Source organism: Hyperolius riggenbachi, chromosome 7 (assembly GCF_040937935.1).
Source record: "Hyperolius riggenbachi isolate aHypRig1 chromosome 7, aHypRig1.pri, whole genome shotgun sequence".
In the NCBI taxonomy this organism is placed as follows: Eukaryota; Metazoa; Chordata; class Amphibia; order Anura; family Hyperoliidae; genus Hyperolius; species Hyperolius riggenbachi.
The window spans coordinates 72,400,572-72,423,288 of record NC_090652.1 but is presented as its reverse complement, the minus strand read 5'-3'; the positions used below and the strand labels follow the sequence as shown (position 1 = coordinate 72,423,288).

Genomic DNA, 22,717 nt, shown 5'->3' with positions numbered 1-22,717 from the left:
CCCAATTCCAAGCAGCATACAATTTGCATTAAATCTGAATGAAGGTCAGAAGTGTTAGTATCTTGTTGAATATCGTTAGTTGTGGGCCTTCATCATTGCTTTACGTAAATCCCTACTAAGGCTGGGAGTAGGGATGGTTGGAAAATTTCGGTGGAATAACAATTTCCAATCCTTCTGCAGCAGTAATCGGAAATCGACATGAAATTGTAAATCGTTCAGAATGCCCCATTACCGTAACTCAAAGATTTTAGGTCAATCACAGAACTCGGAAGTATTGGACAAGATTGGATCAGAGAATGCAGATTTCTGCAGTAATTTTGGACCAATCGCAAGACTCACATTCTAAAGAGTTTTTCCGAGTCTTGTGATTGGTTTCAAATACCCAGTTTTTCTGTTTTATGCTGTAAAGTTTTGTACCCCATGACTGGTCCAATGCTACTGAGTATTTCCCAATTGGACAATACTCGGTAGTATTGGACTAATCAGAAAATGCAAAACTTTACAGCAGAAATTGGAAAACCACAGAAATTTCAAACCAATCACAAGACTCAGAAAAACTCAGTAGTATCCGAGTCTTGTGATTGGTCTAAAATTATAGCAGAAATCCAATTTCCATGGAAGAAAAATCTGCATTCTGTGACTGGTCCAATACTTCTGACTCGGGAAGTATTTGGCCAATCAGAGTATTCGGAAGTATACTGTAAGCGGTTGTTTGACAGAATCCGTAATATTTTGTGGACGTCTGCATTTATTAATAACATCCGCCATAAATTATGGACTTCATATTTTTACATTACCCAACTTTATAAACAAAAATGGCAAAAACAACACTTTGGGCTCAGCCATACTATAAGCACTTTTCTAAGCACTTTGTGATTGATTAGCGCTTTCTGAGCGCTTTTTGAAAATCGCTCCCATTCACTCTTATTAAAATCATGGTCAAAATCGCGTAAAAACCATCGAGATCCCGTACGCAAAAAATCACTGCGATTTTTACTGCAATTTTAATGAGAGTGAATGGAAGCGATTTTAAAAAGCTCTCAAAAAGCTCTAACCAATCGCAAGCGCTCAGAAAAGCACTTATAGTACGGCTGAGCCCTTTCTGTGGAAATCGGAATTTCCCTCAAAAGGTCGCAGTATCGGTAATCGACATTTGCCAAAATCTGCAATCTTGACCATACGTAGCTGAGACCACACTTGTTCGTTTTCCCATCCAGAAGAAAAACTGACTGCAGTGAAGCACTGCATACATTTTCTCTATCAATTATTTAAGCTTCTCCAATGACTTCGACTTTTACAACTTGAAACATTCTAATTGGCCAAATCTGAAACCTAGGGGTTTAAGAGGGTGCTGTCCACCCAATAACATTAGCAGCGTTTCCCAAGGATTTTCCCACTGGGCCCCGTAAGCCATGCTTGCTCCGCCCCCTGTACCCACCTGGAGAGGCTGAGGATGAGTCCGCAGGTCAGTTCGGCAGCGCTGATACTGTTCCCAGTGGGGGTGCTAAGGAGGAGAAATGGGACAGTGAGACCGGACAATCCTGGGGACACAGTACAGACAGCAGGGGGCGCTGTGGCGTCTGGTCTCTTACTTCATTACAATGATCCCATTCTTGGTGGCGGCATCCACATCCACGTTGTCCACACCAGTCCCGGCCCTTCCCACCAACTTCAGCCGCTTTCCAGCCTTAAGGACCTCTGCGCTCACCTTTGTGGCCGACCGTACGATGAGCCCATCATAGTCCTGTGGTGAAGGTGAAGGAGAAAGCCCACCGTGTCAGTCATCAGCATAGGAGACACAGTAGTATTGTGCAAAGCAGAGAAAACGTTTTACCTTTTAAAAGTTCATAATTTATATATTGACCATAAAATTGACCAGACCATATATTGACCAGTTATTGTTTGCTGCTAATAGAGAGCTTATGTGTGGGTGGAGCAGAGTTATATCTGAGGAGGAATCAGGGTCTTATCAGGCCTTGAACAGGATTAAAGGGAACCTGAATTGAAAGGAGGAGGCCGGTCGAATGTTGCCTTTTTGGAAGACACCACCTGACGCACATGGTTCAGGCAGTGTCATTATACAAGGTCTGGTTGTAGTGTGATTTACCTTGCCATATTTATTTCCTATTAAACAATACCAGTTGCCTGGCAGTCCTGCTGATCTTACTGGCTACAGTAGTGTCTGAATCCCACTAGATACAAGAATGCAGCAACTCTTTATCAGATTTTTGTCAGAAACACCTGATATGCATGCTTGTTCGGGTTCTATGGGTAAATGAATTAGAGGCAGAGGATCAGCACGACTGCCAGGGAACTGGTATTGTTTAAAAGTAAATAAATATGTCAGCCTCCATATACCTCTCCCTTCAGGTTCCCTTTTAGTCTGGGTGGATTGGAGTTATGCCTGGGAAAGGAGAATCAGGTCTGACACAGAATGAAATCTGGATGGAGTGGGGTTACGTCTGGGCTGGTTATTTCTAAGTGGAGCAGATAAGACAGATAGGCAGATCTGAAGAAAAAAAAATATTGTTAATTTCTAAAAAAAATAAAAATAAAATAAAAATATGCTATAATCTGCTGGTGAGTTATAGAGTTATAGAAATAAGTGATAGAATCCATGGCAGAATTCAGTGGAAATTGCTCTTGCGTACCAGCAGTATCTGGTCCCAGGAGAGGAGAAGGCAATCAAAGAGTATTGGTCCTGGAAGGAGGCGGCAAATCAAAGGGCACTAGTTCTGGAAGGAGGAGGCAAATCAAAGGGCACTAGTTCTGGAAGGAGGAGGCAAATCAAAGAGTACTAGTCCAGGGAGGAAAAGGCAAATCAAGGAGTACTGGTCCTGGAAAGAGGAGCCAAAACAAAGAGCACCTGTCCTGGAGAGGACAAGGTGCAATACAAATCCATACTCCCCATAAACAGCCTCCTGCATCAAGCAATGAAGCGGGTGTGGTCACAAGGACAGGCAGAAGGTCAGTGCCAGAGCTACTTGGGCCACACATCCAGGCCTGTACAGCCACAGCAGGCAGAGGCACTATTTTCAGCACAAGTCTAGTAGACATTCCCTAATTGAATGAAGCAATTTCAGGCCCATTACAACCATAAACCAACATCATATGACCCAAATTCCACATTTCCTGTTCTTTTCACTTATTTCCTCTGTAAATCCAGCCGTTCTGCAGAGCTTTGGAAATGTGGTATTCTGCTCATTTCCTGTGAAGTTGTGGCAGGAAAAGGGGAGAAATCGAGAGCCCTTGATAGTAGTATATCAGGATTATATAAAGCATAGCTCCCAACTGTCCCTCTTTCAGAGGGACAGTCCCTTTTTGGGAGCGCTGTCCCTCTGTCCCTCTTTCCTCCCCATTTGTTCCTCTTTCAGGACTTTGTCCCTCTTTCTATGTAAACATATATATTTTGCTAATAAAAAAGGTGTTTCATTGACTCTAAACTTTATTCCCGTCCTTTAAATTGATATATTACTCGTTTTAAAATGTTACTATAATAGAAAATGAACCAGGATAGAAGGGACCATTGTGGTTTGAATTATAAAACAACATATTTCTGTTATGAAATCTTTATGGTATGTGAGACTAGGGGTGTGGCGGGGGTGTGATCCGGGGTGTGGAAGGTGCGTCGCTTAAGTGTCCCTCTTTCTCATCCCAAAAAGTTGAGAGGAATGGAGCACTTAGTATGATATACTTCTCACAAAAAACCACTGATTGGACAGGTGGAGCTTGACCTGACCTCACTTGCGTTAAGAAGTCGCTCTCTATAGATTGGAAGAAAAAAAAGGGGGGGGGGGTAACAGTTTAGAAAGGAAGATAGTGGGTGAACATGCCTCCCCAAAAGTACTCGATTTTGTCTGATTCAATTAAATAAGACTTCATTAAATACTCCACTGCGCAATGCGTTTCGCAGGGTTGACCTGTTTCATCATGCAAAAATAAGGAGAAACTGTAACAATCTCAGAACTGACCAAGCGCTTCAGTGAGGCTGAGGCGCTTGGTCCATCCTGAGGGCCAATTAGGAATAAGCAAAGAATCAGCATCCATAATCTCAGCATAGTCATCCTCAGAGGTTATGAAAGCCACGGTTATGAAAGCCATGATATCAATTAGTAAATGTCCCCAGGCAAAGTGACTCTGAATTCTTAAGAACAAACTAGAGATCGCTCTCAGAGGGATTATTCAAAACTTTATTGTCAGTTATCAGAGCACGACAGAGGCTCTGAATTTTTCTGCAGCCTGATTACATCAGATCCATGTAAACCTGTGCTGTATCCAGAGGGGTCTCTGTGCAGTGCTGGGGGTCTCTCAGCCTCCTCATTCCTGCCTCACCCTACTGATGAGTATTATTAGCATATTACTGTATCTTTTTCCATCATACTTTCTCCTCTGTGTACATTGATCTGTGGATGATTTTGGCTATTATGGCGACATTACCCCCTGACCTCCATATTATCTCATCAACAATACGCTCACGACTTCCACCCAGCGAGGATGAAATCAGCTTCTGATAGACTTTCTTCGCTGCCCGTTACATCACAAATGTATTTATTTATTGTATTTCTGAAGCGGCAACATATTACGCAGCGCTGAATGTTCTCCCACGTGGCATATTTGGTGTTGGTATAAGACTGTGCTGTGCCCATCCTGTTATGTAACGGCATCTAATCTCTGCCACTTATTCTTCCCCTGGCTGTTCAGTCTGCATTGTCTGTCTGCATGAATGAACCTTCTGTGCTCTAATCCCAGGCATTGCCGGTCCTCCGCTGCCCACTCCCCCTCCTCCTCCACCACATGCCTGTATCTCTGTCCTGACTTCAAGTCCCTCAAATATTCCCTCTCCAGATCTGTACCCCATCATCATACCTATCCTGGCTCTATGTCACTCTCCATGTCTGTACGCTCTCACATTTACTACCTGCCCCTCCTTGGCATGTCTGTATCTATAGTCTGGCTCCATCATGTCTCTCCAACCCCCCTCCACATCTGTACCCCATTGCCCCTCCTTTGCTATCCCTTCATGACATGCCTGTACCTCAAGCCTGGTCCTATGTCTCTCTCGCCCGCCTCGGTCTTTAACCCCTTCAACCTAGTCATCCCGAGAAGTTTTGATGGAAACGTGAAGTATAAAGACCTGGTAAAATCCCACACATGGAGGTCATCAAGACTGAAGAAAGTTGCTTCAGGGCCCTTTTCCACTAGCAATCGCTAGCGTTCGCGCTAAACGCTAGCGATTGCTGAATCACAAGTGCAGGAAACTTCCCGGCGATTGCGTTCACGATTTTGCTATGCAATGCACTGCATAGCAAAATCGCGGCAAAGATCGCTCCGCGGTGCGATCGCGTTTGAGTCAAAAACGAATCGCGGTAGTGGAAATTACCTACCGCGATTCCTATGTTAAAAAGCAAACCGTAGCGATTTCAAAATCACTAGCGGTTTGCGATTCAGCATCGCAAACGCCGCTAGTGGAAAAGGGCCCTCACTGTCATTTTTGCTCCACTGGAAATAGGTTGCCTGGTTCTCTGGAATAACTTTCTGAGAGAAAATCAGCTGAAAAACTCTAGTTAAACTGGTGAAACACACAGGAACCTGTTTGGCTAGATAATTACCACGTTTATGGAGATTTAGCATTCTCAGAGCAGCTCAGACAGGCCAGGCCAGACAGCAACAGGCCAGGCATTGGAAACAAAACTTCCCATGGCGAAAAGATGAATTATCCCTTCTGAAGTTTCATAATGAGTTCTTGTGATCAGTGAACATTGGTTAAATTGTACAGGACATCCATGCTAATGATGGTCATATGTCTAGAACTCATGGAGAAGCAGGTGATTGGTTTGATCAGCTGATAGATTTGCAATTTCCTCAAATCTCTACAATATAAAGCAGGGCTGTGGAGTTGGAGTCGAGGAGTCAAAGCAATTTTTTGGCTACCTAGAGTTGGAGTCGTGGTTTCATAAACTGAGGAGTCGGAGTTGGATGAGTTTTATACCCACTCCATAGCCCTGCACCGGTTGTGAAGTCGGAGTCAGAGAGTTGAAGCAATTTTAGGGAACCTGAAGTTGGTGATTTCATAAACTGATGAGGTAGAGTCAGATGATTTTTGTACCCACTCCATAGCCCTGCCAAGAGCTGTGAGGTCGGAGAGTTGGAGCAATTTTTGGTACTTGGAATCGGTGGTTTCATAAACTGTGGAGTCGGATGATTTTTGTACCGACTCCACAGCCCTAGTATAAAGGTGCCATTAACAGTGCAATTTTTAGTGAACAATTATATTTTAAAGCAGAAAGGTTGGTGGACCCAATCGATTCTGAACGATCGTATTATCGATTGGTTCTACACTTCCTGCAAAATGGACGTTTATAATATTTGTGCGCTTTTAGTATAAATAGGACGTTTACATAAATGTCCAATCTGTTGAAGTGCACATGCGCTGCGGGAGCTCACACGCATTTATACCCTTCAGTGGTTAAAGGGTACTTGAGGCTAACCTCGGGTTAGGAAACACACACTTACGTTAGACGAGAAAAGCTTCTGGATCCTGTAGAGGCTTAATCCCACACCATTCTTTGGCACCCCATTACCGAGCACAGACCCCCCCCCCCCCCCCTCTTCCCAAAGAAATCTCACAAGCGCTTGTCAGATTGAAGATTGGGGATGTGCTGCTCTTCAAGGACAAGCATGGCCGTACTGTGCAGTAACCTGGAGCTGCTTGTACATGGGGGGCTCTGTGCTACTGTTCAGACGCAGTTACACATAAAGAGAAGCGTAACATGGATCTTTTGGAGGGTTTCGGTGAGAAGTTTACATATGACAGGTTTACATATGCTCTCAATTTGGATTCTTTACAGAAAACATGTAAGGAAAAAAGTGCCCCCAGAGGTATTACTATTTACCTTGGCAAGGGGAAGCATCTTGATCCAAATGAAGCTCCCTGCCCTCTTCACATCGGGAATCCAGCGCTGGCAGTTCCCAAGAAGAAACCCCACGTGGCTTGTGCATGCGTGCGCACTCTCTGCTCGGGCTCCGGCGAAAATAGACAAGCCTGATTGGGTCGGCTCTACTGCACAGGTGTGAAACATCTGCCCAATAGAGCGGACCCGATCAGGCTCGTCTATTTCCGTTGGAGCCCGAGCGGAAAGCCTCAACTGCGCATGCACGCCGACAAGGGGGGTCTTCGAAGGTCCCAACACTGGATCCTCTCTAGTCTCTACTGTGGAGGACGGGGAAAGCTTCATTTGGATCCAGAGGCTTCCCCCTCCCGAGGTAAGTACCGCCAAGGGGCACTTTTTAAAAATTACAAGTTTATTTTAATTCTGTGGATAGATTCAATACAATCTTTTCTTTCATTCTGATTGATCTTACCAGAAATATGATCAGTTGCTAAAACTTTGCACTGTTAGTGGGCATCTTTAGGGCTCTTCTAAGCCATTTATTGACAGCTGGCTGATGCTACAGAGGAACAGGCTGACAGAGACAGGAGGTAACTGAAGACTCCAGTGTCTGTCTCACTACACATACTTTATAATGTGTGCTATGAGGAGGAGGCTGGCCCTGATGTGATATACATGTATTGTGTATAGTGTTGTCCGGATCATGAACGATTCGGATCTTTGATCCGAATCTATTTTATGAGTCGATCATCCGAATCATCAAAATGAACGATTCGGATCGCAAAAGGGGCGGGGCCAGGAGCGACACGCCCCCTCTCAGCGGGCAGCGGGGTCCTGGAAGCAGGGATCGCTCTGTTGGATGGGAGGCAGCCTTGCAGGGAGACAGGTAGATGAGAGAGAGGGGACATGGGTGCCACTGCCAGATATGTGTAGAGCCCACATACTGGCTAAAATGTGCTGCTCATTATAGGCTGTCTGTTCCGTAGTTGTGCACAGTGAACACATTGGAAGCTTTTGGCTCAGCACAGCTCAGTAACTTTGCAGACAGTGTGATTGAAAGGCAATATAATCCTCCTGCACTCGGCACTAAACAGCTGCACTTATCTTCTGGGAATGCTTTATTTCACTGTGCGACCTTTTCTTTCAAAGTGTACAGATGAACATATAGGTGAAATATATGTAAAGCATATGACTTCAGCATGTGGGGATTGTGTTCAAACATTTCTGCTCTCTGCTCGTCCCTCCTCCCTTCTCTGTCCACTCCCTGCCCTCTGTCCATCTTCTCCCCTTCTCTGTGTGTCCACCCCCTCCCCTTCTCCTGTCCACAGACCTGTCCTGCTGTTCATTTCACCCCCGAATGCTTCCGGTAGTAAAATGATCCGAGATTCGGATCAAAGATCCGGATCTCTTCAATGATCCGATTCGAATCATCCGGATCATTGAAAAGATCCGAACTTCCCATCTCTAATTGTGTATATCAGGAATGTTCCCATATGCTCCACAAGCAGCATTTTCCCAGAGACTTTCTCCGACTCCTCCAGCATTGTTCCAGCAGGACTGGGAGGCAGCAGAGGCCAGCAGCAGCATGTCCCTGAATGAACACAGGCCCCGCCCTCTCCTGACTCCTATCCCCACCCCCTCCTCTCCTGACACCTCACTCTTGTCTTGCATCAGACTGAGAATGAATGAAGTTTTTCCCAGCAACATGTGGGCTGCAGATCATTGTGCTACTTTGTACAGAAGTTCTGCAGATCATTGTACAGAAAGTTCTACAGATGACTGCACCACGGTGCAAGCTCAGTACAGACCTCTGAATAGACTCACTGCAGACCATTGCATAATAGACTCACTGCAGGTCATTGCACCGCTGCACAAAAGTTCTGCGAATCTTTGCACCACTGTACAGAATCAGTGCAGACCATTGCACCACTGCACAATAGTTCTGCAAATCTTTGCACCATTGCACAGGATCACTGCAGACCATTGCACTATGGAACAAAAATTCTGCACCACTGTTCAGGATCACTGGGGACCACCACAACTCTGCAGATGTTTTCATTATTGTACAGAAGTTCTGCAGACCATCGCAGAGTTATTACCTGGATCTTGGCGATGAGCTCTGCCGGGGTCAGTCCTGGGCTCTCCTCCACCTCAATGCCTCCCTGAGAGCGCAGAATGTGGGCGCAGGCTGGGGCCAGACTGTCACTGATGAGGATCCGTCTGATGTCAGAGAGGGCCATGGTGGGCTGTCAGCAGTGTGGTCTCTCTTCTCTGTGCTGCACTTTCTTTTATCTGTGCTGCAGTCTCTTCAGTGGCGCAGTTTCTGTTTGGGTCTCTCCTGTCAGTGCTGCAGTCTCTATTCTCAGTGCTGCAGTCTCACCTGTCTGCTGCGGTCTCTGTGACAGTCTCTGTTCTCAGTGCTGCAGTCTCTCTCCCGTCTGCTGCAGTCTCTCTCCTATCTGCTGCAGTCTCTGTGTGGCAGTCTCTATTCTCAGTGCTGCAGTCTCTCCTGTCAGTGCTGCAGTCTCCTTGTGGCAGTCTCTATTCTCAGTGCTGCAGTCTCACCTGTCTGCTGTGGTCTCTGTGTGGCAGTCTCTCTCCCGACTGCTGCAGTCTCTCTCCTGTCTGTTGCGGTCTGTGTGATAGCCTCTGTTCTCAGTGCTGCAGTCTGTGTGGCAGTCTCTATTCTCAGTGCTGCAGTCTCTCTCCTGTCTGCTGCGGTCTGTGTGATAGCCTCTGTTCTCAGTGCTGCAGTCTGTGTGGCAGTCTCTATTCTCAGTGCTGCAGTCTCTCTCCTGTCCCCGCTCTGTGCTGACACGTTGGATTATTCCAGACTTCTGATTCCTCCTGAATCCTGATTTTCCAAATCACTAGTTTTGCAGCTCTCCTCCCTCCATGTGACAGTCTGCCCACCCCTCTGGCTGTCTCCCCCATCCCCCTTCCCTCCCCCTGACTGTCTCTCCTCCCTCTCATATTGTCTCTTCCACCTGAGGGCTCCTCTCTCCCCAGAGGATGGATGGACTTGTGTATTTATTGTTTTGTATCACACCCCTCTTCAGTATTAGCAGGGACTGAGTGAGAATGTAGCATAAGGCTGCTCAGATTTGGAAAGCTGATCTGACATCTTGATTCCTTCATGTGTCCTGTCGCTTTCTGTATCTGCGGACTTAAGGCTGTTTTACACTGCTTAGAAATTGCAATTGCTAAACGATTTTTTTACGATTGTGATTTTAATTGCAGGAACGAGAATTACAGCATGATCGCTTCTGTAAGGCTGCATGCAGCGCCTTTGCGATCACATCGCTGCATTTTGAGACGATTTGCTGATCACCTGTGATCGCAGCACAATCGCCCCCCCCCCCCCCCCAATCAACGTCTAGTGTGAAACAATCCTATGCTGTCTCTCTGCAGTTTCCCTGTCTGCCTCTGCAGTTGTGATGTAAGACTAGGTACACACCATGCAACTTTCTGTCCGATCAACGGGTCAAGATGATTATTTATGACATGTTGATCTGTTCTCGATCAATAACGGGATCAATTTTCTGATCGCTACTGCACAAAATCGATCCCAAGGAACTTTAACTTAGGATTGAACTTCATTGCAATCAGTAGTTGATACCCCCTTTCCCAGGAGAAATCTATTCCTTTTCTCGAATGGATCATCAGGGGGGAGTCTGTATGGCTGATATTTCGGTGAAACCCCTCCCACAGTGTGATGTCATGACCATGGTCCTGACATTTTGCTGTCTGTGAACCTCGTTGCATTGTGAGTTATTAAGGAAAATTGGATAGTTACCTGCCGGTAATTTTCCTTTACAGATGTGTCCATGGCAGCACGATAGGGTTAAGTCCCGCCCACTTCACCCCATAGGCCCAAATATCTATACATTAATTCCCTCAAGCATCTCCCCTAGTCTTGTAGCTCGGAATCACCGGAATCTCCGAATCGTGCTGCCAGTCACACATCTGGAAAGGAAAATTACCAGCAGGTAAGTATCCAATTTTTCTTATTCCATGTTTCCATGGTAGCACGATAGGGAGATAACTAGTCACAAAAACCATAGGGAGGGATGAGGTGCACTTCAAACTTTTATTACACACATAAAGTATTGACAGTCATGATAGTGGTATAACCTACCCAGTCTCCGTCTAACCCCCAAACCATTTTCACCCCTTTTCTTGTAACCCCATTCATGCATCCTTGAATAAAACCACACGGACTACCCGGCTTGGATAAATTTTTCGGCCAAAGCAGCCCATTTATTTTAACCAAAACATATTTAAGAACAACATTTCCATCATACATAAATAAATAACTCTTTATTCAAAACACAACAGTAACTCTGAGCACTGAGGTAAGGGGTCCGGAGGCGCCCTCTGAGAATCGTACCCTTCTGAACCTGGCATGCAGCCTTGAACCGGCCCCCGCCGCGTTCTCCGGCTCGGGGACAGCTGCATGCCCACTTAAAGCGACCTTCCGCCGAATTGTCTCTCTTGCAGGATTGTCCCTTGACAAATCCTTAACCTGATAAACTCAACCTCCGGAGCCCCTTCCCCTCCTGCTGCAATGACAAGTTAACCCCCTATACTCTAAAACTAAAGGGAGGGAGGGCGGGAACTTTTTCTCTTCTCTCCGCGGAGTGCCTAAGCTCCGCCTACCCCCTACGCAATACCCTTACTCCCCAGCTCAGCCTCTTCCTGCTACTCACCAGGGACACCACTCCTCCCTCACCACCCTAAGGCACCACCCCTTCCCTACTCCTGGACGGCTACCCTATCATGCTGGGCCTTGCGTATTACGCTTTGCTCCAGCTCCAGGCCCTCTCCTTGATAGTGGTATAACCTACCCAGTCTCCGTCTAACCCCCAAACCATTTTCACCCCTTTTCTTGTAACCCCATTCATGCATCCTTGAATAAAACCACACGGACTACCCGGCTTGGATAAATTTTTCGGCCAAAGCAGCCCATTTATTTTAACCAAAACATATTTAAGAACAACATTTCCATCATACATAAATAAATAACTCTTTATTCAAAACACAACAGTAACTCTAAGCACTGAGGTAAGGGGTCCGGAGGCGCCCTCTGAGAATCGTACCCTTCTGAACCTGGCATGCAGCCTTGAACCGGCCCCCGCCGCGTTCTCCGGCTTGGGGACAGCTGCATGCCCACTTAAAGCGACCTTCCGCCGAATTGTCTCTCTTGCAGGATTGTCCCTTGACAAATCCTTAACCTGATAAACTCAACCTCCAGAGCCCCTTCCCCTCCACTACGAACGGGCATGAAGCCTCATGCCCGAGAGGCCCCCAACCTCAGAGCTCGCTGGATTCCATCTTCTATCCCTAGGGCCCACAAATCCAACCCCACATCCGTAAGGTGAACCCCATCCCTTCTTAAGAAAAGATGGGTATCCTCCTCCAACTCCAAATGCCTAATGGCCAAGCCCCCATTTCTAATAAAAATGTAGACACCTCCTTGTTCAACTTCACTCTGGCCCTGTTGACTTTGCTGACCGATCTCGCCAACCTCCAAGACGATCTGGCCACCACGTCTGACCATATCACGATCGCGTCCGGAAAAAGCGTACGGATACGCAAAAAATCAAATTTTATGTCCTTTACTAACACCCTTGTGGACCTAGCAGCCAGGTCATTCCCCCCAACATGTAGCACCAAAATGTCCGGGGCCCTATCAAGTCTGTAACATCTGTGTAGCTCCGGCATTACCCTAGACCACACCATGCCTGGGAAACCGAGCCACCGTATACAAACCTGCTCCCTGGGGAAGCCAAGTTGCCGACCTTCTGGCCTCACCTACGCTCGTTTTGCTCCCCAGCGGACATATGAGTGTCCGAAAATCCAAACCAGGACCTGCGGACCTGCAATACAAACAACAGGTCTCTAACAATAAATGTCCTCTTCTGCTCCCAATACCTAACCCCCCTTTTTTTTTTTTTTAACACACCAAATGCGGCCTAACATACAACTTATAACGAGAAGATTCCCATCGCCCTATTCTTTTAATGATATTTTCGCTAAGTCCCCACCTAGACGCCTCTGTGGCTGCACCTATCCTGAAAGAGTGGGAGGCGAACTCGCGTGCCTGGAGCCCAAGCCCAGTTAAACACTTTCTAAAAACGGCAATAAATTGGAACCTGGATAAGGGGGTACCATCTCTATGCACTAGGAATGAGGGAGCCGCTGAAGGCCTCATGGCCCCAAAAGCTTCCACTGCTCCGCAAGGACAAAGCGGGCCGTCCGTCCAAAATAAAGAGATGCACCTGCCCTTACCTGATTGATCCGTTTTTGAAAACCGAAGACGGATGACTACGGAATCCGCCTGCACCCTGACGTCCTCCGCGAGGATGCCTCCCACCTTAACCTTACTGCTGCTAACTAATTCCCCTATCCTAAAGGCCCCAAAGAATGCCAAAATGAACCCTGTCCTAAACAAACTTACCTCAAATGCCGATGAACAAACCCCGTCCAGCCTAAGAACTAATCTCCCTAACAGCTCAAAAGACACCGGGCGCCTTGAATCCCTGTGAATCACCCCCACCCTGAAACCCTTTAATGCCTGCCTCACCCTAAAATCCTTTGTCGCATCCTGAAAACCCCTAATTTTAAACCAAAAAGCTAACGCCGACAATTTCTTAGACATTGCTGATGACGACACTCCTTCCGAAAAGCACTTTCCCACAAAGTATAATAGCAGACATAGCCTGTCCTCTTGCAAGTGACAGCCGCCCACTTGTACCATCAAAGCATCCCACGTGTTCCATACCAACGTGTACGCTGCCCATGACGATGCTGACAAGGATTGCCTGATCAATCCAGATACTGCCCGAAAGGAATTTTCCACACCGCTTCGGGACACTCCTCCCCACTCTCGTCCGCCGATGGAGCCGCCGTCCGGAATCTGGCCCACTGGAATCGAGAGAGGGCATCAGCAATCACGTTATCAATTCCTGGCATATGCACTGCAGTAATCTGAGAATTCAAACGCAAGCAGTCCAGTACTAACTGCCGCATCAAACAGATAACTGGCGTTGATGACACCGAAAAGTTATTTATAGCTGCCACCACACCCATGTTATCACAGTTAATTCGAATCGTTCTATCAGCCAGTCTCTGCCCCCACAAACGAAATGCCACTACGATCGGAAACAATTCCAACATAACCAAATTGGAGGTAAAACCTGCTTCCACCCAGGACATGTCCCAGGCGGAGGCACACCAACTTCCTGCCAAGAAGGCTCCAAAACCGATTGCACCCGACGCATCCGTGAATAACTCAGCATCCACATTACTCACCATTTCCTGAATCCGTAAGGGTCTGCAATTAAATTCCTCCAGAAATCTAACCCACACCCTTAAATCCCCCCGCAACTCTGCCGATAGACGAATCTGATGGTGCGGAGAGGACTTTCTTGCCGTTGCCATGGACAGCCGCCTGCAGAATACACGTCCCATGGGCATGATTCTGCAGGCAAAATTCAATTTCCCGAGTAACGACTGCAGATCTCGCAACGTAATTTTTTTAGACTTTTCAGCCAGCTTCACTGCCGCCGTTAAATCTTCCACCTTGTCCGGCGGTAACCGACATTCCATGGCCAATGTGTCAATAGTGATGCCCAAGAATTTTATGGACGTCACCGGGCCCTCTGTTTTGTCCTCTGCCAGAGGCACCCCGAACAGAGCACACACATGTCTCATTGCGGCAAGCGCGGAAATGCACTCACCCGAATCCGATGCCCCCATAAACAAAAAATCATCCAAGTAATGGATAATTGATCGTACACCTGAAACCTCCCTCACCACCCATTCCAAAAAACAGCTGAACTTCTCAAAATATGAACAAGAAATGGCACACCCCATAGGAAGGCATTTGTCTACAAAGTATTTACCCTTCCAGTGACATCCAAGCAAACGGAAGCTCGCTGGGTGTACTGGGAGCAACCGAAACGCAGCTTCAATGTCGGTCTTTGCCAACAAGGCCCCCGCACCTAATCGCTTGACCCACCACAATGCCACATCAAAGGATGTGTATGCCACTGATGTTTCCTGATCTGCCAGGCCATCGTTAACCGATAATCCTTTTGGGAAAGACAGATGATGAATGAGCCGAAAGGAACCCGGTTCCTTCTTTGGCACAACACCCAAGGGTGACACCACTAAATTGCGCAATGGTTGTTCTGTAAATGGGCCCGCAATACGGCCCGCTGCCAATTCCTTGTTCAACTTTTGAGACACTACCTCAGGAAATTCATATGCTGATCTCAAGTTCTTCACTGGACCGTCCGCTGATAACGTACAACTACTGGGAATGATAAAACCGTCCCTAAAACCTGCATGCAAGAACTCCGCTGCCTCCCTCTGAGGATACCTACCGAGGAACTGTTCCATTTTTTCCACCCTCACCGGTGTCGTCCCTCTTGCTTGCAGGCTCAGCCGCCTTACCTCTGCGCTGTCTATAACATTTTGAGGCCGGATGTGAACCTCCGCAGGCTGAGCACTCGTGTTTAAAACGACACGATTGTCCAAAACGACAAGATCCGTCGTTGAATTGCCAGCACACTCCTTTTCCCTTACCGGCCAGCTGTCCAGTGGGGGCTGGGCTGCTGGCCTGTCCCTGAAAGGGCGGTGTCGCCCGAGCAGGAATCATAAGGCGCATCCATAACTCGATGTCCTTGTGGTCCCAGCGTATGGCTGGACGGACCGCCTTACTCTGCCTAAACTGCTCGTCGTATCTGAGCCAAGCATTTCCGCCGTATGACCGAGGAGCATCCCTTATCGCATCCATATACCTGAATAACGACGAACAGCAGTCCGGCTGACGCTCCCCAATCACACTCGCCAATATATTAAACGCTTGAAACCAGTTTTGGAACGTTCGGGGGATAAGCCGGTAGCGGCGTTCCTCCTCCCTCTTTTTTTCATCTGGTTTCCCCTTATCTAAATTAAACTTCTCCAACGGTAAAAGGGAAAAATCTCAACATATTCCCCCCTCCATATACGCTCCCTCGTCTCCTGTTTTAAATGGGCCCCCAAACGTCCCATAAAACAAACATACGTCTCACTATGAGCAGCGTCTGAGAGACGCACCAAATCCGCCTCCCTTCTCTCCGCCCCACCGCCCCCCGACTGATCACTCGGCCCTGGCGTGACCGATACCTCACCACTTGCTGACCCGTTTGGCTCCGACAAAGGGGGAGAAACCTGGATTGCTTGTACCACCTGGGGAACCTGGGAAAGAGATACCAACTGCCCTGGGGCCGGCCCCGCCCCCCCCGGATGAACCTGAGGAAGAGGTACGACCTGCCCTGTGGCTAACCCCACCCCCACCGGAGCAACCTGGGGAAAAGGTACTACCTGCCCCGGCGCGGACCCCGCCCCCACCGGAGCAACCTGGGGAAGAGGTACTACCTGCCCTGGCGCGGACCATGCTCCCACCGGCCCTGGCAGGCCTGACATGGCTCTTAAACCTGCCCACAACACCTCTAAAGCAGAAGGTACCTGAGATGGCATACCGGTAACCACTCCCTGCCCCCCCGCACCCGACCCAAACAACAAATTGGTCAGTACATTGGCATTATTGGCCTCACCTGGCTGTGCCGGACGAACGCCCTGGTCAGCCGTCACTCCGGATCCCGAGCTGGCGTCCGCTTCCTCTCCCGCCGATGAATCCTCATCCGACAGTGGTGCGTTCTCTGCCGATCGTCTGTTGTCTTGCCCACCATGGTCCTGGCGGCGCTGAACCACACTCCGAACACCCCTTTGACTGGTGCCTCTGGATGAAGTCTTGCCCTTGCTCTTCCCTCCTCCTTTAGCCGCCTTGGATGATCCTGGTCTCTGGGTTTGGGCCACCGCCGCGCCCTGGGAGGAAGCGGTGCCCGTCCCTGCGGTAGCCTCCTGTTGAGCCTGCCTGGCCTGCTGGGATGAGCGGGGCACAGGGGCCGTTTACTGGGCAGATCCTCTGGACGCCTGCGCAGGAGCCGATTGCCCCTTCTGCGCGCCGCTGGACGAACGCTTCCCGCCTCTCGGATTCCTCTCGGCCGCCCCCCTGCCGCTAGCATGTGTTCGCTTGGCAGGAGGCGCTGGAGGGTCCCCGTGGGGGCTCCCACTGCGGTTGCTCCGTCTTGGCCTGGCGTCCGGGCTGAGCCGCTCCGGCGGCCTGGATTTACGCTTGGCCTGCGCAGTCTCACCTTGGCTCCCCTCTGGCTGCGCAGACGTACTCGGGGCCATAGCTGCTAGCTGGGACTGAACCCATTCGGGCCCCCTGGCTGCTGCTTCGTCGCGGATGCGCGCTACTAAGCTTTCCACGTCTTCCATGCTGTGAAGAAGCAGTGCGTGCAGCCAACTTTTTCTCTTCTCTCCGCGGAGTGCCTAAGCTCCGCCTACCCCCTACGCAATACCCTTACTCCCCAGCCCAGCCTCTTCCTGCTACTCACCAGGGTCACCACTCCTCCCTCACCACCCTAAGGCACCACCCCTTCCCTACTCCTGGACGGCTACCCTATCATGCTGGGCCTTGCGTATTACGCTTTGCTCCAGCTCCAGGCCCTCTCCTAGACAGTGGTACCAAACTGTACTGAGGAATTTACAGCTGGGGTCTACCCTGTAATGTCTCATCAGAATCAGAATCAGAATCAGAATCAATTTATTTTCGCCAAGTAAGTTTGCACCTACAAGGAATTTGTCTTGGCAGTTGCTTAACAAACACAAACAAAAACAATACAAGGACAGACAGTGTGAATATTACAAGTTAAGGACATTCTAAGTATAGTGGCAGTAAGCAATGTGAGAATTGTTCATGTTTAGTTCTGTGCTGATTACTTTCAGTCCTAGCAGCTCTAACGTGGTTCAGCATTAAGTATGGCTACCGCTTGAGGAAAAAAACTGTTCCTGTGTCTAGAGGTTTTGGTAGCGATTGACCGGAATCTTACTCCTGAAGGCATGCGCTGGAAGATGGAGTGAGCTGGGTGAGAGGGGTCAGAGGCAATTTTGGTTGCTCTCTTTCTGCACCTGCTAGTGTAAAGATCCTGCAGGGAAGGTAAGCTACAGCCAATTATCCTTTCCGCTGATCGGATGATGTGCTGCAGCCTCCCCTTTTCTAATGCTGAGCAGGAGCCGAACCATACAGTCATAGATGATGTTATGGTTGATTCGATGATTGCAGTGTAGAACTGCACCATTAGATTTTGAGGTAGGCTAAACTTTTTCAGCTGCCGTAGATGGTACATTCTCTGTTGTGCTTTCTTGACAATAGTGGCAGTGTTGTTGTCCCATTTTAAGTCGTTTGAGATCGTGGACCCAAGAAACTTGAATGACTCTACTTGGGTTATTGTGGATCCATTTATGGTTAAGGGGAGGTGCTGGGGGGGAGATCTCCTAAAGTCTATTATCATCTCCATGGTTTTGAGAGCATTTAGTTCCAAGTTGTTGCTGCTGCACCAGGAGGAAAGCTGTCCCACCACATGCCTGTATGCAGACTCATCCCCGTTTTGAATGAGACCAACAACTGTTGTGTCGTCTGCAAACTTCAGAACCTTAACAGATGGATCTGTGGAGATGCAGTCATTGGTGTAAAGTGAGTACAGCAGTGGGGAAAGCACACAGCCCTGGGGTGCACCAGTACTGACTGTCAGAGAGCTTGATGTGAGTTTACCAAGTCTAACACGCTGTCTTCTGTCGGTTAAGAAGTCGGTTATCCATTTGCAGAGGGATTCAGGTATATGTAGCTGGGAGAGCTTGCTGTGCAGCAGTGATGGAATTATGGTATTAAATGCAGAGCTGAAATCTATAAATAAAATCCTGGTGTAGGTTCCTGGGTTATCTAAATGCTGTAGTACATAATGCATACACATGTTCACGGCATCGTCTGCGGATCTGTTAGGCCTGTAGGCAAATTGCAAAGAGTCCAGCAGGGGATCTGTGATGGATTTCAGATAAGTCATTATCAGTTTTTCAAATGCTTTCATGACCAGTGATGTCAGCGCAACAGGCCTGTAATCATTTAAACATGCAGGTTTTGGTTTTTTTTGAATTGGTACAATAGTTGCGCTTTTAAAACAGGCAGGAACAATTGAGAGTTCTAGAGATGCTTTGAATATGTCTGTAAATACAGGCGCTAATTGGTCGGCACAGAGATTCAAGCATTTCGCAGACACAGCGTCTGGTCCCATTGCTTTCCTGGTGTTTTGTTTTTTAAAGAGTCTGTTTACATCTGATTGGCATATTGTTAGAGCATGCACATCTGGGGACAGGTCAATAGATTGTGTCTGGCCTCCTGTGTTGTGTAGTTGCTGAGGCACCGCAGGGGGTGGAGACGTTGGCTGGCAGGAAGAGTGTTCAGTTTGCCTGTGGCAGAGATGCAAATTGACTTGTTGTGTTTGGCTTTTGTTGGTAGTGTCAAACCTGCAATAAAATATATTCAGCTCATTTACAAGCTGCAGGTTATGTAGTGAGGGGGGAGGAGATTTCCTCCTGTAGCTGGTAATTTCATGTAGAGATTTCCATATTGTGGATGAGTCGGCGTTAGAAAATTTTTCCTCAAGTTTTTGAGAATAATCTTTTTTTGCGTCGGTAATGGCTCTCTGCAGTTTGTATTTCACAGCTTTGTAGAGGACTTTATCGCCTGTACGATATGCCCTTTCTTTATCGAGGCGCAGCTTCCTAAGATGTGATGTAAACCAGGGTTTATCGTTATTATACCTGGTGCACTTTTTTGTGGGGATGCAGGACTCTTCACAAAAGGTAATATATGATGTCACAGCGTCAGTGTATTCATTTAGGTCACTGGAGGATTCTTTAAATAAATTCCAGTCAGTTAAATCAAAGCAGCTCTGCAGTTTTTCTACAGCTTCACTAGTCCATTTCTTAACTGTGGTCACTACAGGTTTGGCAGTTTTTAGTCTTTGGATGTATGTTGGGATAAGCTGTATAACAGCATGATCCGAGTTCCCCAAAGCTGCCCTGCTGACAGAGTGATATGAGTCCTTAGTCGTAGTGTAACAGTGATCAAGTGTCTTACCTTCTCTAGTTGCGCTTGTGACGTGTTGCCTGTATTTGGGGAGTTCTTTGGAAAGGTTAGCACTGTTGAAATCCCCTAGTATGATAAAAAAAGAATCTGGGTACTCCCTTTCCACCTCAGTGATTTGATCTGCGAGATCTTGGAGCGCAGGCTGCATACATGTTTGTGGAGGGATGTACACAGCAGCCAAAATAAATGAAGAAAACTCACGGGGTGAATAGTAGGGTTTGCAGTTTATGAAGAGTGTTTCCAGCCCAGCCGAGCATGTCCTCTTAATAACTGTAACATCCATGCACCATCTATCATTAATATAGAAGCAGAGTCCTCCACCTTTGGTTTTGCCAGAAGTAAGTGGGTCCCGGTCAGATCTGTAGAGTGTAAATCCATTAATCGGCAGAGCGTTGTCTGGAATAAGCTCAGATAGCCAAGTTTCTGTGAAGCAAATAGCCGCAGAGAGATAAAAGTCCTTCTTTGTTCTGATCAGTAGTTGAAGCTCATCTAGTTTGTTGCATATGGACCTGACATTAGAGAGTATGATTCCAGGTAGTGGAGAGCGCAGTCCTCTGCGTCGAAAGCGAGTCTGGATCCCAGAGCGTTTGCCTCTTCTTCTAAGCCTCACTGCCTGGTTCAGCACTGTAGCTCCACTGGTCAGAATCCCCAGAAGATCAAGAGTAGATGAAATATCCAGAGGTAGATTATATTTAGCTAAGTTCCGAATGCTCAGTAGTTGTTCACTGGTGAAGGTTATCCGGGTTGGGTTGCACAAGGCAATGTTGAAAAACAAAAATACATAAAACAAACATAGAAAGACAGAGCAAGCTGCCGAGGCTGCCATCTCCAGGCGCCTCCTCCTCCAGGCGCCTCCTCCATAAAGGTGTTTAGAGAAGTCCAATTTGCTGCCGGGCAAATCATTTCAGGAGACACTTTAGTGATTGTGGCCCAGGAAGCAGCAATGCCTCTAGTTGAATGGGCCGTGATTTGTTCAGGGGGAGCTAAGTTATATAACTTATAAGCTTCCTGAATTGCTCTAGATGATGCAGAAAGGCCCTTCCTATACCCAGAAGGTACCACAAATAGCCTCTCAGACTTTCTTATAGGTGCAGTTCTTGAAATATATTCTTTCAATATCGTGCCCACATCTAATGGATGCGGAGTCAGCCTACCCTCCAGAAGAGGCCTGGGAGCGAAGCATAGCGCAGTCAGGAAGGCCTACACATGATAGTGTAGCCTGCCTGGGAAGGAAGGGGTTAAGTGTGGGGAAGAGGTCGTAAGGAAAGGAGGAGTTAAGAGGAGCTGGGGGATTTGAATGAGGCGGGGGGGGGGGGGGTGGAGACAGCCAGTCGGACGTTAGGAGAAGAAGCTAGACAGACCTCACTTGCCTGCTGAGAATGTCATTGAGGCCTTGGTTGACCGGATCCGGGCGGAGGCAGCGTCCAGGGGTCCAGGGTGGGTTAACATCCAGTTGGCGGCCATGGCTGGTCCAGCGACCAGCAAGAGGAGCTCGGGAGGAGGACATCCAGACCGCCAGATAGGCTTAACCCGGAGCCGACCACGAGGTCGCAAAGGAGGAGCGGGAGCCCCGTCCGGGAACAGCAGGCACCCCCTGCCAAGAAGCACTCGGCGGCAGGTGGGTCAGCGGGGAGGAAGCAAGAAGGGACAGGCGGCGGACAAGACGGGGGCGGCGGCCACTAAGCAGCAGGCCTCACACGCCTCTAAGCAGAAGAAGGGAGGCAGCGGCTCCAGGCGTGCAGGCACCGCCTCTTCACAGAGCGCAGCGGTGGCCCATTCATCTTCCCAGGGCAGCATGTCATCCACCAGCAGCAACGGGAGAGATGGGGATGTGGCATCCACCGGCGGCAGCAGGGGAGATGGTGAGGAGGCATCCACCAGCAGCAGCAGGAGAGCGGGAGATGTGGCATCCAACGCGGGGAGTGAGGTGGTCCAGGCAGCACTAGGAGTGCAACAAGGCGGGTCAGTCGCAGGGCCCAGTGGCTTGGCATCAGACAGGCGAGTTGGAGGCGACATTTCAGGATCCGGAGCAGCGGTCGGGCAGGTTGTCACCCCTGCGCCACCAGGTGAGGCCACCATCATTAATCATTTTGCCAATAGATCATGTGATGTGGGGTCGGGTGTGCAAGGGGGATCAATACATTTAGGGGGGGGGGTTGTCAGCAGGGGCACAGGCAGCCATTCTCCCTGCACTAGAGTCATTTATGGCTGGCATGAGAAACTTGCTGGTAGGTACGCCAGCAGCTCTCGGTTCACCAGTAGGAGTCTGGGCGGGTCAGCAAGCACAGGTGCCCCTCTGGGGGGCTCCTCAGGCGGGGTTGCAACAGTTAGGTGGGGTCAAAAGGGCAGTGGTGCCACAGTCAGGTTTGGCAGTCGCACCGGGGGCAGTAATAGCAGGTACGGGTGTTCAGCAGCCCTTGGTGGTGTCAGGCAGCACTGAAGTAGCGGTGCAGACTAGCGAGTCTTCGGGGGAGGGTGCAAAATCGGGAGACTCTGAGGTGATCAGGTTAGCCGATGCGGCGAAGTCAGAGATGTACGTGTGCCTTAGTGGGCCGCTAGGGGTTCACCTGAAGGCGGAGGTGCGTGAGTGCATTTGGAAGGGTGAGTTTGTGGAGATTTTTTCTCTGCTTCACTTGGCCAAGTTTAATTTGGATAAGGTGAAATCGACTGAATCCAAAAAAGAGGAAGAGGAGCGGCGTCGGTACCGATTAATACCACGCACGTTTCAGAATTGGCTGCAAGCTTTTAAAATTTTGGCATGTGTAATTGGTGAAAAGAACCCCGA

At 48.5% G+C, this 22,717-nt stretch overlaps 1 protein-coding gene across 2 annotated transcripts in view; it reads right to left on the bottom strand.

Annotated features, from left to right (window-relative positions):
• The window catches only part of PHGDH (phosphoglycerate dehydrogenase), a 69,941-nt gene that overhangs the window by 28,064 nt on the left and 19,160 nt on the right, over window positions 1-22,717 (bottom strand). Inside the window, exons 1-3 of one of the 2 annotated variants that reach the window (XM_068246683.1) lie at window positions 8,990-9,795; window positions 1,593-1,744; window positions 1,439-1,504 (exon numbers count right to left, since the gene is read on the bottom strand). In XM_068246683.1, the coding sequence (XP_068102784.1) occupies window positions 1,439-1,504; window positions 1,593-1,744; window positions 8,990-9,130 (359 nt within the window). In that variant the 5' untranslated portion in view covers window positions 9,131-9,795. Of the gene's footprint in view, window positions 1-1,438; window positions 1,505-1,592; window positions 1,745-8,989; window positions 9,796-22,717 lie in introns of those variants that run through there. The other variant, XM_068246684.1, reaches the window with a different exon arrangement.